General features: G+C 48.8%; 2 protein-coding genes across 5 annotated transcripts; one reads left to right on the top strand and one right to left on the bottom strand.

The window, feature by feature from the left end:
- The first annotated feature begins 559 nt into the window (after positions 1-559).
- On the top strand, positions 560-6,853 carry LOC306798191 (serine/arginine-rich splicing factor 7-like). Of its 3 annotated transcripts, none has more exons than XR_013773296.1 (9): positions 560-655; positions 982-1,162; positions 1,293-1,469; positions 2,362-2,436; positions 2,523-2,624; positions 2,987-4,713; positions 4,786-5,029; positions 5,587-5,622; positions 6,540-6,853. XR_013773296.1 is itself a non-coding variant. In XM_079298129.1 (9 exons), the coding sequence occupies exons 1-9, from the start codon at positions 628-630 to the stop codon at positions 6,592-6,594; spliced, it is 729 nt and encodes a 242-aa protein (XP_079154255.1). In that variant the 5' UTR covers positions 560-627; the 3' UTR covers positions 6,595-6,853. The 3 variants fall into 3 exon arrangements, 2 of the variants coding, with proteins under 2 accessions (XP_079154255.1, XP_079154254.1); XM_079298129.1 differs by having other exon boundaries at positions 2,547-2,624; positions 2,987-3,040; positions 4,985-5,029; XM_079298128.1 differs by having other exon boundaries at positions 2,987-3,040; positions 4,985-5,029.
- On the bottom strand, positions 2,475-16,784 carry GALM (galactose mutarotase). 2 transcript variants are annotated; one of them, XM_079298127.1, is made up of 8 exons: positions 16,439-16,784; positions 15,834-15,988; positions 12,886-13,092; positions 11,426-11,507; positions 10,355-10,496; positions 10,088-10,262; positions 9,516-9,627; positions 2,475-2,609 (listed from the first exon to the last, which is right to left on the bottom strand). In XM_079298127.1, the coding sequence occupies exons 1-7, from the start codon at positions 16,632-16,634 to the stop codon at positions 9,550-9,552; spliced, it is 1,035 nt and encodes a 344-aa protein (XP_079154253.1). In that variant the 5' UTR covers positions 16,635-16,784; the 3' UTR covers positions 2,475-2,609; positions 9,516-9,549. The 2 variants fall into 2 exon arrangements, with proteins under 2 accessions (XP_079154253.1, XP_079154252.1); XM_079298126.1 differs by lacking the exon at positions 2,475-2,609 and adding an exon at positions 5,629-6,577.
- Between the last annotated feature and the right edge of the window lie 448 nt (positions 16,785-17,232).

The raw sequence follows: 17,232 nt of genomic DNA, 5'->3' as shown, positions 1-17,232 counted from the left end.
GTCAGTAATTTGTGAAAGCGAACATGCAACGTTTTTGCGACTGCTGACAAAAAATATAATGGGTATAAAATGAGATAGGCATATTTAGCAGGGTTAAAGAGACAAATTCTTTTTTTTTTTTTCCTTTCATTTTGGGCATATCAATTCAGCCTCTCCACTACTACAAGGATTGTGCATGAATGGCTCGCGCCACTGCATTCAGCTACTGCTCTGTCGCAGCCCGTCCATTAGAAAGCAGGAAGAGCAAATCTAACTGTTTTCACTCTAAGAACAAGCACTGCACTCTAGAGGCGGCTACGCACCAGCTGATGGAGAATCACCTCCAATACTGGATGCGTCCAAGGACTGCTCCCACTCAGGAGATGGGAGGACAGGAAGGCCCTGCTGGCTTTACTTCCACCGGACAGATGGTCACCTGCAGCAGCAGGCCTGGGAGCTCGCTTTCTCAGGGAAAAGATTCTCCGGAATACTCCCACCCTGCCCGCCAATTCCCATTCAGGTCCCAACTCCTATTGAGGAGTCCGCCGCGCGCATGCGCGCCTCCGCGAGGCGCGGAGGAGGCGGGGGAGCGGGGCAGGGGGCAGGCGCGTGCGGCGGCGCGTGCGCGCGGGCGGCGGAGCCGTCGGGATGTCGCGTTACGGCCGCTATGGAGGCGGTGAGAGCTCCGGGGGGCCGCGGGCGGCAGGCGGCTGCGCATGGGGGAGGGCGAGACGGGTCTGGAGGAGAGACGATTACCGCGGAAAGCTGAGCGGCCGGCGGGCGCCGCTGGGGAGGGAAGGAAAGCGGCGCGGCCGCCTCCGCCGTTGTCGCCGCCGCCATTTTGCGTCAGCGACCGTGGGGGAGGGGGCGCGGCCGGGCGCGCGGCGCTCGCGGTGAAGGCGGGAAGCGGCCGCGCGGACAAGATGGCGGCGGCCGGGGGAGGGCGGGGCTGAGCCCACGCCCGCTCCCGGCGCCGCGCTGAGCCCCGCTCCGCTCCCGCAGAGACCAAGGTGTACGTGGGCAACTTGGGCACGGGCGCCGGCAAAGGCGAGCTGGAGAGAGCCTTCAGCTACTACGGGCCGCTGAGAACCGTGTGGATCGCCAGGAACCCGCCGGGGTTCGCCTTCGTGGAGTTCGAGGACCCCCGGGATGCTGAAGATGCCGTCCGCGGACTTGACGGAAAGTACGTGTCCATTTCGCTTTTTCCGAAGCTGCTGAGAGAGAATCGGGGTTTATTTCTCTGGTCCCTGTGCTTTTGTAGTGTTGTCATACAGTGCAGGTTTTTACCCAGAGCCTTCGTGGACTCGTTGCAGGGTGATATGCGGCTCCAGGGTCAGAGTGGAAGTATCCACAGGGATGCCGCGGCGCTCCCGCTACGACCGGCCCCCCGCCCGGCGCCCCTTCGACCCCAACGACAGATGCTACGAGTGTGGTGAGAAAGGCCACTATGCCTATGACTGCCACCGCTATAGCCGGCGAAGGAGGAGCAGGTACGTGCGGGACCGGGGCGGCCGCGTTGCTTCGCCAGCTCGCTTTTGTGTAGTTCTTGTTAGCAAAGAACACAATGTTACACCGGTTTTCTTTAAACTTAAACGCTAGAATAAATGTATAGGTGTATATTACAATTTGTTGCTATTTCTATCAAATGTTAATATCTTAATAATCAACCTGGTCAAAACCTTTCAGGTTTCTTCGTTTGAGTCAGTCGCCTTGATTCAGAATGTCACGAGCCTTAAGATTTCATGCTGAGGCGCCTTGCAAATCCGACACTTAAGATCCTCCTAGACCTTGAGGTGATCAGCATAAGAGGCCAGATCCCCTCGAGCCATCTACACGTAGCTTCACCTTATTCTTTAAGGGCAGAAAATTTGAGACGGTGACCGCCGTAACAGTAAATTTGGCTTTCAATTGGGGCCCCCCTCCGGTTTAGAAAGAGGAACACCAGATTGACCACATTCCCACCTAGAAAAATCTTCTTGCGTCAATCAAGCCTCACTCACCCTGGCTCATTGGGCTGTCAGTTTGATCGTCGTTAGATTGAAGAGAACACCTACCTAGATGCAGCGCTCGCCTATAGATACTTCTAGATCGTCTAGATCTGCTAGACCTTGGGCCAAAGAGGGTCGACCTGCAAACTTGCAAGGTTTATTTTAAATACGCATTACAGTGTTTTCTATTCTAATGTAATTCTGCAATGTAATTCAGCTTTTAACATTTTTCTAGGTAGTAAAAATGCTCAAGACAAGTAGGCCCAGACATTTTTCCAACTGACAGATGCTAGTTCTTTAGTTGTCTGAAAAAAGTTTTGACTTCAGCAGGGCCTCAGTCGTGCTGGTTGCTGCAGCTCTTTGCTGATACCTGTATTTTCTAACCTAAACCCAGGTCCCGGTCTAGATCCCGCTCGAGGTCCCGAGGAAGACGCTATTCCCGGTCACGCAGTCGCAGCCGTGGTAGGAGGTATGTTTGAGTTTGTCTTTTAACTCCTGTTGCCTTCTTTTGCCCTGGAAGAGCTACACTTGACCAACTCTTGGCTTTCTTTGCAGGTCCAGGTCAGCTTCCTATCGTAGGTCCAGGTCGATGTCTCCTCGCAGGTCCAGGTCCGTGTCTCCTCGCCGGTCCCGGTCGGGTTCCTTGAAGAGATCAAGGTAAATCAGTAAATCAGGTGATCAGGTAAACCAGCCTTCTAGTTTTTAAAAGGCTACATGATTTATTTTGTCCTTTTTTACTAATTAGATTCCAAAAGGTATTGGATAGGAGATTTCAAAAGATGCTGACCTCTAGAAGTCAGCATGCTTTCTGATAATCCTGTTGAGTTTTGAGACCTTACCTTGAGACAGTGGCATGTCTCACAATGGATTTCTTTGTGTAAAATGTCCAATGATCATGTAGGTCTGTGATGATGTTGGTTTTAGTTCACATGTAGACATTCGTTTATGTAGTGCTGTAATTGTCATCACTTCTGCTTGAGTTGACTTCCTTTTAATTTATTTCAATTTTTTAATTTCAGGTCTAGATCAAGATCCAGATCTAGATCCAGATCTGTTACATGGCCCCGAAGCAGGTACGTGACTGTACATGCTTGGTAAAAGTTGTTTAAAAGTCTGTTTAGACTCTCTAACAGCTGGAACTTTTTTTCCAGAAAAATACGTCTTTTCTCTCCACTAACTTAGTGGTTTCTAGTTTCAAAAAACAGTGCAGGAGGTTGTTCTTTCTCTTATTCTTTTGCACACTCCTAAAATCTATGTCCTCATAGTCATCAGAAATACTGGTTTGATCAGGTTGCATTAAGATCTACCAAATGTAGAATTAATCTCAAAAGTTTTTTTTGTATAGTACACACAAGACTGTGGATTCTTCCTACTATATTTCAGAGAAGGCAGGATGCCCTTCCAGTAGTGTGTTAATGCCTTCTCTGCAGACAGGCGAGTCTTGAAGGGCTTGCTGGTGTCTCCTGAGTGTTAGAGCTGCAATTCCAGCTCTGTTGAATATCAGTGTCAGTCTGCAGGAGCTGATTTTAATTTGAGATAAACATTTGTCAGAATTACTTTGTACCAATAAACCTGTCACGAGAGTAACAATCAGATCTTAAAGGAACACATTATACTATTTTTTCCTTTAAACTTTACTTGACAGTAAGTTTGTGAACCTTGTCCTTCATGGAGCCTTGTCCTGGCAGCAGGGCTGTCTGGGTGTCCACAACAAGAACAAGAGTTAATGGAAATTCTGCTTGGAATTTGGAATTGTTCATGGCCCAGCCCATCCTTGTGCCTGCTATGCTGATTTTAATGGCTGCTCTTTGAAACAAGGAACAGTCAACCATGAAGAAACACAGGAAAATACAGGATAGCTTCAGCTAAGGAAGCAGGCTCCTGCTAAGGGAGCAGGTGGAAAAGCCCCCAGGTCAAGGTGGCATTTTTTGAGGGTGGACAGCAAGCAGTGATGGGAGTTTAAAGGGAGGAGAAATTAGGAACAGAAACTCACACAAATAGTCCAGAAGCTGTTAAAGAGAGAAGGTTCCCCAAGGCAGTAGAGCAGTGCCTCTGGCTTATCACTGTTCACTGTCAGTGATGAGCAGGAAACAGCTACAGTCAGCAGACTCCCAAAGAGGAAAACATCTTGATTTTAACCACCATTCCTTTCTCTTTTAGCAGCAGGCTGGTTTTCTGCAGAGTAAAAGATACTTGTAGTGACATTTCTAGACTACTGTGTGACACTTTCCACTGTAAGTAGGGATTAAGTGGCTGAGGCATAGGAAATTGCAGATGTACAACTAGACAGAAGGGGCAAAAGAATTGTGCTTATGCAATTGAGAGATTATTTCTTTACAGAAGAATCCAAGGAATGCATTGCTCCCAGAGACAGGCTCTGGGTTCATGAGGGAGATGGACTAAATGGGTACATGACATTTGCTGTTTTGACAGTGTCACAACACACATCTGGAAATTGTTGTGGAAGGCCTTGGATGTGGAATGTAGAACACTGCCTTGGAGGACCTCACAATTTCAGCAAGGTTTTCAGGCAGTACTAGTGTTCCTGTGGTGCAGTGGTATCAAAGGTGGATGTTATCCTCACTTTTTTCATAAGGTTTAAGTTTAAACATTAAAAAAATATTTGAAGCAAGTGGATATAAAAGATAAACTTCACAGAGAAGAGCTGTCTGCAACTGCAGTAGCAGATATTGCTAATAAGTGTAATGAAACCTTCAAGTTTAGATCATGGATTTTTATTAGTTCTGTGAAAATACTGAGCAGGATTTGTGTTGTTCATGTGCTCCTGCCACCTGCATCAGCAAGCACTGGTCATCAGCAAAGTACAAAGCAATATGTGCAGCATCCACGTAAAAAGATTTCTTTGGAAACTGAACAGGCAAAACCCTGGAAACTTGCAGGATTCTGTGTATTCAGCAAGACAGCACTCAAACACTAAGTGTGAATGCTGCAGTTCCAAACGTGGGAACCTGCATGCTCTCAGTTTCCCTGCTGAGCTGTGCTTTTTCTTATTGCAGGTCTAGGTCTCATGGCAGATCAAAGTCTGGCTCGCCGGCTAAGAGGTGAGCACACATACACAGAGCATCTCAAATTTCAGTTTGAATGATGAACAGAGCCTAGTCCTTTAGGAAAATATCCCCCCAAACATGAGTCCCCAGCTAATCTCTTTGTGATATGACAGAAATTATAACAATTCCCTTTGGAGCTCTTTGGAATGTGTTCCTTACCTGTCTCGGTTTTCATTTACTCTTCATAGTTTCCAACATGGAACTAATTTTTTGTGCCTTTGTGCTCAGTTCTGTTAAATTTTTCTGTTCATCAGAATAAAGAGCTTGAGCTTTGTTAAAAACACACATCTGATGATGTTGCTTTTGTCAAAGCCTCACCTTAGTACCACCCCTTGTTTTTCTGTTTGTCTGCTGAATAAAGTTGCTTAAAATACATTTCCACACTAAATGAATGGAGAATCCCTGTCAGAGAAAAACTTGATCTGAAAACTACCATTGGAAACACCTTCTGGCTAGACCCTTGTAATTTACTTTCTGATAGGTTAGGGTTTTTTAAATTTCAAAGTTGCATTTGACATATAAGCTGCATTGATGCTGTTCTGTTTTGACAGCCGGTCGAAGTCCCGGTCACCATCTCCAAAGAGAAGGTAGGTTGGTCTCCTGCTAATAGCATAGACCCAGTAGAGCTGGCATTTTAGTATCTGCAGTGCTCTCTGCTGAGGAGCTTGACTGCTGCTTGTAGGAAAATACTGGAAAGGTATTTGGCTGAGATCTCTTTCATAGCAATGATGTTGTGGCTGTGGCTTTCTATATGGTAATACATATATGTGGTGATAAATTCTCAAGGTTATGTAGCAGTGTCTTGTCTTTGTCTGCTCCCCTTTTGGTTCACTGACAGTTTTATTGCATGGAGACTGGTGAGCTGAAAGCATTAAATAAATGTAGGAAATGAGCTTTCAGTCTCATTAAAAGCTACATTGACATTGGGGAAGGTAGAGGGGAGTAACCTGGCACAGCAGGAATGGAAATGGAAAATCAAGCCTGTTATGTTCACTGCTGTTAGATTATTTTCTTCTTTTCCAGTAAGTCAGTAAATAGTTTTCTCTCTTTGTGTTGCACAGAGTAATGTGTAGAATATGTGGTGACAGAATCAGCAGCATTTTTCCCTAATTAGAATTCTTTAATAGTTCATTTTTACAGCTTTAGTGTCAAACAGTCACAAGGGCATGAAAAAGTCCTCATAAATGCAGAGTGATCTTGATGATAGGTTTTGACAAGCTGCTGTATCAGAACAGTGAAGAAATATCTTACCCCTTTGGAGACCACTATAAGTAATATCCTCTAGATGGCCTTACAGTGATCTCATTTTAAAAATAACAGTAAAGAAGAAAAGTGTTATCTCCAGATCATCAACTCATTTGCTTTTGTCAATAGTGATTGGTTATTTTATTTTAAAAGAATGCTTAAAGGGAACCAGAGTCTGGGTATATTCCTGTTGCTTTTTCCTGTATTTGTGATTCCCAACAGCTACTGAAAAGTTAATTGTGGATTCTTTTCCTTTCAGTCGTTCACCATCAGGAAGCCCTCAACGAAGTGCAAGTCCTGAAAGAATGGATTAAAGTTATGAAGTTAATCTTTTAGGAAGAAAGTTATTTTGCTTACATTATTATAAGGGATTTTGTGGTGTCTTTGTAAATGTAAGAATGTAGATAGAAGAGTATATCAACTAAAATTTGGCATGATCTGGATCTTCAGAGTTAGTCACACCAATAGACTAGCACAGGTCTCTTTCTATTGTTTGAATTAACTTCATGTGATATGAAAATATGGGACTTTTTTATTGGCACATTGAAATAAAACGTGTATTTTTAACTAAAACTCCTCTGTAGTAACCCTGCTGCTTCTGTTAACGTTTGGATAATTTTAGTTGTGTGCCATGTAATGTGGATGAAAAATGTCTAAAATGGGAATCACTGATCCCAGCTGGTGTCTTAAGGTAGTCACTTTTCACTTTTCTAATGTTGAATGGTCTTTGGTGAAAGGATCAGTTCCTGCTTTCCTTGAAATGGAATTTTAAATCCATCTCTGTCTGCAAATGGATAAAAATTTGCATATGCTTTTTTCATTCCTTGATATTTAGTAGACATTCATTTTTCTGCCTGATCTGCTTATTCTGCAGAGCTCATTCTCTGATATTTGACTGTTGATGCTCCAAAAATGTAAGGATAAACTTTCCTCCAAAACACATTTTTTAAGCAAATAACATCTGCAGAAACCTCTAAAGGTAATAGAAATCATTAATAACTTGGCAATTGCTACTTTCACTTGTTGCATTTTTTAGTTCCTTAGGCTATTGATATAAAGAAAACTTTTTAAAATATCTCAAGGTGTGTTTTCCTTCTTTGAGGGAAGATCCTTAAAATGAAAGATTCTCAGTTGCCCTCGGGAGTTCTAACCTGCTTGACAGAAACTGGTATGGTTGTAAAGCAGCCCATATCCTGGAGATAGCTTTGTTGAATGTTGCCAGTTTCTTAGCAAATACACAACCTACAGGAGTCATTATTTGTGTATAGGTGTGTCAAATTGTCTTCATTCTGTATGAAGGTATTGCATGACAAAGCACTTCAACACTGATCACAGCAAGGGACTGGCAACAATGTTGGACTGTGAACAAAAAACTGCTAGGCAGAGGGGAGGAAAGCATCTTTTCTTTTTGCTGGGATTGGCTGTCTAGCAGAAATAAAGGCCAGTTTTAGCAGCAAGTAAGCACTGAAATGGAAAGCCAGGCCTGTTTGGGCTTCCAGTGAAATATTGGCAGTTTGCTTCCACTGTGTAAACCACTGCAGAACAGCTTAAATAAAGTTACAAGATGAACTTTGTTACACCTGGGCTAACTCATCGATTTCAAGAAACAGATTTCAGATTTCAGTTCATAATGACTGCATGGAGCTTTTCCAGTGGATGAGTCAACAGTCCAGATCCTGAAAGTGCTGTTCTGCTGCAGCATCCTTTGGCCTTTATGCCTGGATCCTTGCTGGGGCTCACCGTGGCCATTGGTGCTCCAGGTGGATTCTGGCCACAAAATCCTGCTGCTGCCACACTGGGAGAGCAGGGCTGACACAAATGTTACCCTACAGTGATTGACCCCAAATGCCTGAAGCCTGTGATTTGTGTTTGGAATATTTTACTGGTTGTGCATTGTGAACCTGGTGAGAGGCACTCGTACGCCACTGCTCTGGAATTTCATCACCTTTTCTTTTCTGTACTCCCAAGGCAAACCTGCTCCACAATAAACCTGCAGACTGACAAGACAGCTCTACTGGTACCTGTTTTTCAGTACCCAGAGATACTGGAAGACTGAGCAGAAGAGCCCAGGGTTTTTCTTAAGGGGGCTGGGGTTCCTCTAAACCCAGACATGAGAACCTGAGCAAGGAGCAGGGCTGTGCTGGTGCAGACAGCCACTCCAAGGGACAACTAGCACTTGTAAGGGGCAGAGGGGGAGCAGTCACAGAGGTGGCTTCTGTGCAGCTGCGCTGTCCAAAATTGATCTCTGGCCTGACTTTGGTAGGATTTCACCACAAATTCCATAGAGTGTTTGTGAGCAGTTGGAAAAGATCCCCTGACCACTACTGTGCACACCAGAAGAGTAGCAGGGCACTTCTTTCAGTGTCAGGGTGGCAGAACTGACTGTGACAGGGCTGCTACATTTGCATGCCCAATGGCCAGGCAATTCCAGTGAGATCAAGGGCATTCCTGCATCTCTGCAGCTGAGGAAGCATGGTGAGGTGCTACAGGCATGGCAGAAGGTGGGACACAGTGCCTGATGCAAGGACTGTCTGTCTACCTGTTTCCCTGGGGAGTGGGCTCTCAGCTCCCTAATAGGATGGTGCTGTCGTCCCCTGGCTTGTGCCAATTTTTCTGAAGCCTCAGAAACATGGATGTTTTCATCAGAGAGTTCCTTGAATATAGGGTTTTGAAGATTTCACGTGGAAACACAGTGTTAGGATGATGGGTTTTCTCCTGCAGTTGTATATTCAGGACTAAACTGGTGTGCCCATTTCACTTCAGCAACCAAGGCAGAACATAGGAGTTTATCCAGAGCAGCCAGGTGGGATAATCCCAGCACACCATCCCCCTCAAAGCTATCCTGCATGAGCACTGCACACCACTTAGAGAGAGCACTTTGATGAAAATAGCAGATGTTGTAACAAACAATCACAACTGCATCAGCTTTCCCACATGCTCCACATGTATATTATCAGATACTCCCTGCTGTAGTTGGAGCTGTGGCATGCAATGTGCCTGGCATTTTTACTCCAAAACAAAATCCAATGCCCACGGTGAGAGGCTGGACAGAGTGTGAGAGCTTTGCACAGACCAGACAGCAACAAAGGTGGTGACAGGAGTCAAAGCCAGCAGAAACCACAGGTGAAAACGACAGAGGAAAAATGCTCCCAGATCAGATGCATCACCCAGGGTAGTTGGAAAGCTCTGTTTGGCACCTGGCAGGATTTCTGGCTCAGCTGCTGGAGGCACTTACCCCTCTCAGTGGTGGGAGTCAGCAGCCCTTCTCCTCAAGCAGTGTTGAACACGAGCCACGTAGTGTGGTTGTATTCCTCACCCGGATGGAGCAGGACATTGGGGAAGTGGGGCTGGAGAGAGGCAGCAGCACATCAGTGACTGAGTGCATTCCATGGGACCAGAAAGCCTGGCTACAACCCTTTGTTCTTCCCAAGGCAGATTCCCACAGCTCCCCCCAGCCATTTCCAGCAGCAGTGTGTAACACCCATCGGGCTAAGTGGGTGAGTCCAATTGCTGGTTGAATTCAGGCCACGAGGAATGATTCAGATAGAAGAGGATGTGGCAAGGCCCCAGAGGGGTCATCTGCTCTAGACCCCACACCTTTGGGAAGCTGGGATGCACAGGACAGTCCCTGCTGCGCTGACTGACCCTAAAGCCACTGTGGCCTGCCTTTCCTCTGGTGTCTGCAGTGTCCCCTTGACAAGCAGACTCTGTTCCTACATTTCGTGTTCCAGAGACATGGAGGGTGATGGGGATATATCCCCTTCCACAGGAGCCAAGTAACCCGTGGGGGGAGAAAGGACAGCTCACCTTGTTAACAGCATCAGGCCAGTTCTGGGTTTCCAGGCAGAAAGCCGAGTGCTTGGGGTACGTGGCAGCGCCTTTGCCCTTCAGGGAGCCATCCAGGTTGTTCCCGGTGTAAAACTGAATGCCAGGCTGAGTGGTGTGAACCTCCATGGTCCTGCCGCTGGGCGGGTGGAAAACCCTGCGGAGACGCCAGGGGAGGATGACGTGGGAGTGGCTGGATGGGCACTCCCTGGCTCCAGGGGTGGGGACCCTGCCCGGATCCCAGCTTACCTGGCCACGAGGCGTCGGTCTTGCCCCTGATGCAGGCAGAAGTTGTGGTCGAAGCCATCCAGATGAAACTTCTGCAAGTGTTTGCCCAGCTCCACAGGCTGCCGGAGATCGAATCCAGTGCCCTGCACGGCAGCCACCTCCCCTAAGCAAGGAGAACAGCAGGCTCAGCCACTCACCCACCTGCCAGCAAGCCCTACTTTGTCCCCCAGCACAGCTCCTGGGGACACTGTTGTTCTTACCAGGGGCAATGCACAGACAGGGAGCAATAAAATGTACAGAATTTCTATATGTACAAAACCAGTACTTTCTACATAGTCCTTGTTAAGACCTGCTACGGGCATACAGCGTCCTCTGATAAAGCAGCACCAATAACCCCAGGACATAGTAAACACAGTGCAAAACAGTCACCCCAACCCAAAGGTGAGGGGTTTTGCATGGAGGGCAGAATGAACACCTTGGAAAAAAAAGAAACAGTTCCAATTCAGGTACTTACATAAAATACAGCAAGGATTGCACACAAGGGGTCTGTATTTAACAATTGCACAAATCTTATCTTCACCTTAGACCCCAGGTCTAAGGCTACCCACACAAGAAGGAACTGCGAAAGGCAGGGGTAGCAAGCTAGCCACAACTAAGATGTGAAACAGCTCCACGGTGAAAGCAGCAGGGAGAAGCAGGGCACAGGGTGGGGTATGGCCATAAGCTCTTCCCCTATTTGTGCACAAGCATGACACACCAAGCTGAGCAGAAGCCACCTGGACCAGAGAATTCACTCCTCCAGGTGCCATGGGGAGCTTGTCTCCTGGATGGACTCACGTAACAGCTTCACATTCCACATGTCCATTTCCTGCTACTCCTGCCTGCTCCCTGGGGCTGGTGATGGATTCGGTTACCAGCACCTGACTTTGTCCACCCTGCTCAGATGCAGTGGGACTGCACCCAAAGGTGAGGGCCCCACTGTGCCTGGGGTCCCATGGGTGCTGGTGTGTCCCCTTTGCAAGGCAGTGCTGCTGCCCACACCGACCAACATTGCTCAGAAACGTCACTTCCACCTGGTGCTGCACCACCTACCAGTAGGGATCTTGGTGTTGTCCACAGGCAGGTAGGAATCTGCTTCAATGGAGAACTCGTGGTCATAGACATCCCTGGAGCCCTGCAGGAGGATGGGAAATGCTGGGATTCCTGCTGCAGCTGCTGTTCAAGCAGCCCTAAGCACAGCTGTGAGGTGACAGTTCACAGCGGTGCCCCAGCTGATCAGGTAATGCCTGGAGCACCTCCTGGCCCTCATTCCACCTTGACCTTGGGCACAGGACAAAGTTACTGGCACAGGCAAAAACATCCATGAACCCTAGGAGCTGTAAATCCCGTGGAGATAAGACGATCAATCTGTACTTGTACCTCACTGAGCATTATCACCCTGTAGACTGACTAGCCAAAACATGCTGGGTACTGAGCACACAACAGCAGGGAGAAGGGGAAGAAAGCAAGCAAGGAGAAATGCAACCCATCCTCCTGTCTCATCTACACTGCAGCAGGAGTTTGCTCCTCCTCCTCTTCCACAGCCTCAGGAATGCTGGCAGGGAACCTGCTGGGCTGGAAGGCTCAAAGCTGAGCCTTCAGGCCACTATCTAATCTGAGCAGCAATTTTGTGCCCAAGGGTCTCCTGTTCCTCTGGAACACTCCTGAGTTGCACACTGCAGGCGTTGATATTACTGCACCACTGGGAGCACCAGCAGAGGGTACACCAACAGCTGCACAGCCATTCTCAGAGCACAACTACTGATCAGAGGGGCTGGGCTGTCTCTCACAAACACTTTTAAAGGCCTTTGTCTCACATCCAAGTGTGACTGTACTGTATTATCCTATTGCTCTGCCCCGACACACTTTATTTCTCAGATCCTTTTCCTCCAAGCCCAGTTATAAACTGTGAAATTAAAACACACCTGCAATTCACTGTCCATGTGGTTGACAAAACCCTGTATGGGTGTGTGGGAGCCCTCTGCATCCTGCTGCTGCAATCTTGCTAGTCTGCAATCCTGTCAATCTCACATGCTCTTTCTACCATTCAATCTCACATTCCTCTTTCTTCTGCCCATTTTGATCAGGGTACTTTTGTGCTGCCACTCCAGGCCCTGATCTCAACTGCGCCACCCTCTCAGAAATGCCAACAGAATACAGCTTAGAAACAGCCACCACTGGGGCATGCCAGCTCTGCACCTCCTCTGTAATATTCCCAAGGGACCAGGAGAGAGCAAAACTCCCCAGTTACACAGAAAAGGAGAACCAACATGCTCAGCTGGATGCTGTGCTCAAGAAGCACTGAGACGACATGATCTCAGCTGAGATCCACATGATTCAATCCTGTTCTTGCATGCAGCACATGGTGCACAGAGACAGCCTCCATTGCTGTACCCCCAAAGCCATGATGTGTCCCCAGCCCAGCAGGGTGGTCCCAGTGATCATCCCATGGGTCCCCAGGCTTTCTCCCCCTGCACAGTGTGTCTCCACAGGGCCTATCTCCCCACACTTACCTGCCCTGCCAGGTTGAAGTAGGAGTGGTTTGTCAGGCTGATGGGGGTTGTCTTGCTGCTCTGGGCCAGGTAGTTGATGGCCAGCTCCCTGCCACTGAGGGTGTAGGTCACCCAGACCTTCAGGTCACCAGGGTAGCCCTCCTCGCCGTCAGGGCTGAGCCGGAAGAAGCGGACGCCATTCGGGAGCACCTGGGGGCTCCAGAGAACCTGCACGGAGCACGGCCTCAGTGGGACAGGAATAGGAACACTGCCCTTCCTTCCTGTCCCAGGCTGGGCTGGAAACAGGGACAGAAGGCATAAAAGGGATATGGCACCAAAACAAAGGCTGTTCCAATCACCTTTCCAAAGAAAACACGAGCACCAGCCTGCTCTTGGTCAGCCAGGACCAGCAGCAGGGAACGAGCTTTCCATTGAGCAGCCAAACAAATGAGGCAATTTGGTAACGAGGCAGGTCTGACAGGGGATCTGCTCCAGCCTGTGTTATGCCATGCCTGAGAATCCACATGTTTGATTTTTGCCCTACAGCTGGACTTATCCCCTTTTCTATGGATCTTCTCATGAGCAACACCACTTCCACAAGCTGCCCTCCTTCCCTCTGCTCACCAGGCCCTGGCTTGTAGGGCAGTGTAAGAATACACTGGGAGCTCCTGCCCAGGGGCTGGGGTTGGGTTAAATGGTACCAGATGTGCTGTCAGATACATCGAGAGAGCTCTTCAGTTCTTGTCCCTGCCAGAGGACCAGCACCAGTGCTCAGCTTGCAGCCAAACATGCTGGCAAGAGAAGCAAGCCAGCACACTGTACACAGCTGCCTAGACAGGCTGTTTGGCCCTGACCACGGGCCTCACGCTGAGAGGGTGAATGTGCAACAAGAGGCTCTCTGGAGCTTCACATTTCCCAAAGGAATAGTTATTGTCTAATCAAAGTGGACAGATTTCGGAACAGGGGTCAGATAACGCTGTTGAGTTGATCCCTCTCTTGTCCTACACAGAGATCACCAACATGGGGCATGGTCAAAAGCATTTTCACCAAACACAGAACCTGAGAGCACCAAATGTACCTGGCTGCAGAGTGGGCCCTCCTGCACAGTGTGCAGTCTGACTGCAGGTCCCATTGCTGTAAGGATGCTGCAGTTTTTAAAATAAGAGTTTCTATTTAAGTTCTTTGAAAAAAAAAGTTATTAAAGTCCAGGAAGCATACAGGTATCACTATTTTTTTTCTTTTTAAGATAAGAGAGTTATTTTCTGAAGTCCTCCAGCAGTGTGGTCACATACTGCTGCCCTGTAAGTGCAGCTGCCAGCTGCTCTCAGCAGACCACACGCTGACCACAGCACTGATGTCTGCAAGATCAGGAAAAGCTCAGAAAATGACCAAGATAATTACAGCCAAATGGCAGTGTGTGTTTTTTGTTAGGGCTGACCAGTTAGGGCTCAGCATCACTGAACAGTAATTGTTTCCTGGCTGGAGAAAGTCTTGGGCAGGTGTCCAAGTGGGCCCTATGGGTCAGAGGACACAAAGCTTTGGCTAGGAGATGTCCCTCCCTTGTCCCCAGCAAGATGGTGAGACTTTAGCAAGCAAGGTGAAGAAGCAGAAGAAGAGACCACATCCCCTACCTGCAGAAGACAGCCTTAAAGTGCTGTCACAAAGAAATGCATGTTTTCAGTCCCAGATCACAGGTGTCAGGGTGTATAAAGAAACTTTAAACCAATCAAATAGTTCTCTTTGGGGGTACAGCCAAGTCACCCCCAGTACTCCCTATTTTCTAAGGCTGCTGAGGAGCATTTTATCTCAACCCAATGCCAGTTCACACTGTGACTTTTTTTCCAGGCACCCTGGCTTTTGTCCCATCACCCTGGATTCCTTTCACAAAAAAACCCATTAACCCCACAAAGCAGCTGCACCAGCATATTTATGTATTCTTTAGGGGAAATGGAGGATTAGCTACTTGCTTTACAAATGCACTTGATCCAACAAAGCCCAAGGCTTCAGGAAAACAGAGATTTCTGAGTTTGCTCTGCAACCAAACAGGGTTATCAACAAGGCTTTCAAGAGAAGAGATTCTCTACTGCTCTGTACCTGTAACCTGTACCACAAATATCTGACTTGAGCAGCAGCTCTTGGGAGGAGAGAGTAAAGGTTGAATGCCCTGGGGCCAAGGAAAGGTTGTTTCATCTCAGGAGGTCATAGGCGAGGGCTGGGAAGGAGAGACAGTGATCCTGGATCCTGGGGCATTTTGCAGGCCTGAACTAATCCCTCACTGCTGTGAGTCAGAGTGAGAGCCTGGAGGATGCTGTCACAGGATGAAAGCAGCACAGAAAGGGGCAATACAAAGACTGAACCTGCAGCACCACTCTGCTCTTCCCTTACTTGGGAGTGCTGTAACAGGCAAGCAGCAATGACAAGTTTCTGCAAAGTCCTTCTGACTCTGAGAAGAGCTATGGGCAGGTAACATCTGTGAAACTGCAGGTGGAAATCAGTCTGCATGGACAGACCATTATTCCCCAGGAAACTTCCTTTGGACACTGGCACAACTCCATGACACATTCCAAGATAGTGCAGCTGGTGCCTGGGAAGCCTTCACTGCTTCTGAGGATGGGTCCTCACTGCCACGTCCCAGCCCAGGCTTGGCAGAAGCAGTACCTTGCCCAGAACAGCCCTGTCAGAACTGAGCTCATGAGGCTCAGAGCTGCAGTCACACAGAGGAAGCACAGCAACCCTCTGCTCGGCATCCAAGGATGACATGTCAGCCCTGCAAACTCAGGCAAAGACCAGCCAACCCAGCAGCTCACAGGATCTGTCCCACTTCCCCCTGTTTCTGCACTCACAGCACTTTCTGAGCTGATTCAACTCAGTAACCACCAGAAAATGCTACAGGGTTCAGGGGTGTAGACATCACACACTTTTCCCACAACCCCACAGGCTGTAAGCTGGCAGGACACTGGGATTTTCACCTTGTCAAATCCCTTGGCTCCTCCATGCAGGCTGTTGGGCCCATTGTTGATGAACAGCTGATAGTCCTTCCTGTCCAGGCTGAACCTCCCGTTCGCAATCCTGTTGGCAACGCGGCCCACAACAGCACCAAAGAACGGGTGCTTCCTTGTGTACCCTGGCCAGAGAAACAGCACACGGTTAAACAGAACCCTTGGGACAGTATGGGCAGTCTCCAGGAGAGCTTATGAACTCAGAGGTGTCTTTCTGTTTCCCTCCAGTCCCAGTGTTTCACAGGATGCACAGCTCGATAGTCGTGCGCATCTTTGATTAACAAAGCCTGATGGGATCTTGTATTCTTTGCAGATTCAAAGAAAAGGCCTCTGTCATTGCCAGTCCAGGAATGATTCAGAGTTGCCCCAACAGAGTGGCACACTGACACCAGTATCCCTGCTCCACATCCACCATACAGCCCAGGAGAGGCAGCAGGATGTCTGTCTCTTCAGCCCATGATTTGGGGGGAGAAGGGGACTTTACAGGTAGGTCACACAGTGTGGCAATAAACCAGCTAAATTGCCTGATTGTGGGTTTTAATTTTTTTTCCCCCAAGCAACATATTAAGACCCACCTTCTAAAGTGTCAAATCCTAGGACAATATCTGAAAACTTCCCATCCCTGTCTTTTGTTTCCAGATTGGTGATGATGCACCCAAAAGACAGGATCTCCACTCTCACGCTGTCCGACTGTAAGACGAACTTCTCCACCTCTCCTTCTCCCTGCTCCGGGGGCATCCGCCCGAAAGCCTCTCTCCGCACCGTCGTCATCGCTGTCTAAAACCCGGCCACCGGCACCTCTGGCGGGAGCCGCAGCTCTGCCTGGGAAGGACGCTCAGGACGAGGAAGCAATGGCGGCGGGATCGGAGCGCTCCCAGCTACAAAGGGCAGCCAAAACAACCTTCGGCCGCCTCCCGAGCGGGGCGGAGCCGCGCCGTGCCCGGCGGAGCGGAGCTCCGGGATCCCGGGTCTGTCAGCGAGGGGCAGCAGCCTCCGGGAGCTGGCCGGGGACAGCGGGAAGGATGCCGGGGACAGCGGGAAGGATGCCGAGGACAGCAGGAAGGATGCCGGGGGCAGCGGGAAGGATGCTGAAGGCAGCGGGAAGGATGCCGAGGATAGCGGGAGGGATACTGAGGGCAGCGGGAAGGATGCCGGGGTAGTGGGAAAGATGCGAGGGGACGATGCGAGGCTGCGGGCGCTGCCGGGCCGGGCAGCGCAGCCGCCACCTCGCAGGTTCGGGGTACGAAGCATCGCCGCCAGCAGTTCCCGCCGCCCACCTCCATCACACAGACACGACTTTCACGGCCCATGCAAAGCGTGGCATGACAGAATGATGTTTTCTCCCCTTGTGCCCTCCATTAGCCCCTCC

This window comes from Erithacus rubecula (assembly GCF_903797595.1).
Source record: "Erithacus rubecula genome assembly, chromosome: 2".
Lineage (NCBI taxonomy): Eukaryota > Metazoa > Chordata > Aves > Passeriformes > Muscicapidae > Erithacus > Erithacus rubecula.
Note: the sequence above shows the minus strand (reverse complement) of the source record. Positions and strands in the feature narration are given on the sequence as shown.

Coding starts and splice junctions, on each gene's coding strand:
- LOC306798191 (XM_079298128.1), top strand. CDS start 628: ATGTCGCGTTACGGCCGCTATGGAGGCG. Junction 1,163..1,292: donor GTCCGCGGACTTGACGGAAA/GTACGTGTCCAT, acceptor GACTCGTTGCAG/GGTGATATGCGGCTCCAGGG. Junction 5,030..5,586: donor TCTGGCTCGCCGGCTAAGAG/GTGAGCACACAT, acceptor CTGTTTTGACAG/CCGGTCGAAGTCCCGGTCAC.
- GALM (XM_079298127.1), bottom strand. CDS start 16,634: ATGACGACGGTGCGGAGAGAGGCTTTCGGGCGGATGCCCCCGGAGCAG. Junction 11,508..12,885: donor ACTTCAACCTGGCAGGGCAG/GTAAGTGTGGGG, acceptor ATCCTCCTGCAG/GGCTCCAGGGATGTCTATGA. Junction 10,497..11,425: donor CAACACCAAGATCCCTACTG/GTAGGTGGTGCA, acceptor CTCCTTGCTTAG/GGGAGGTGGCTGCCGTGCAG.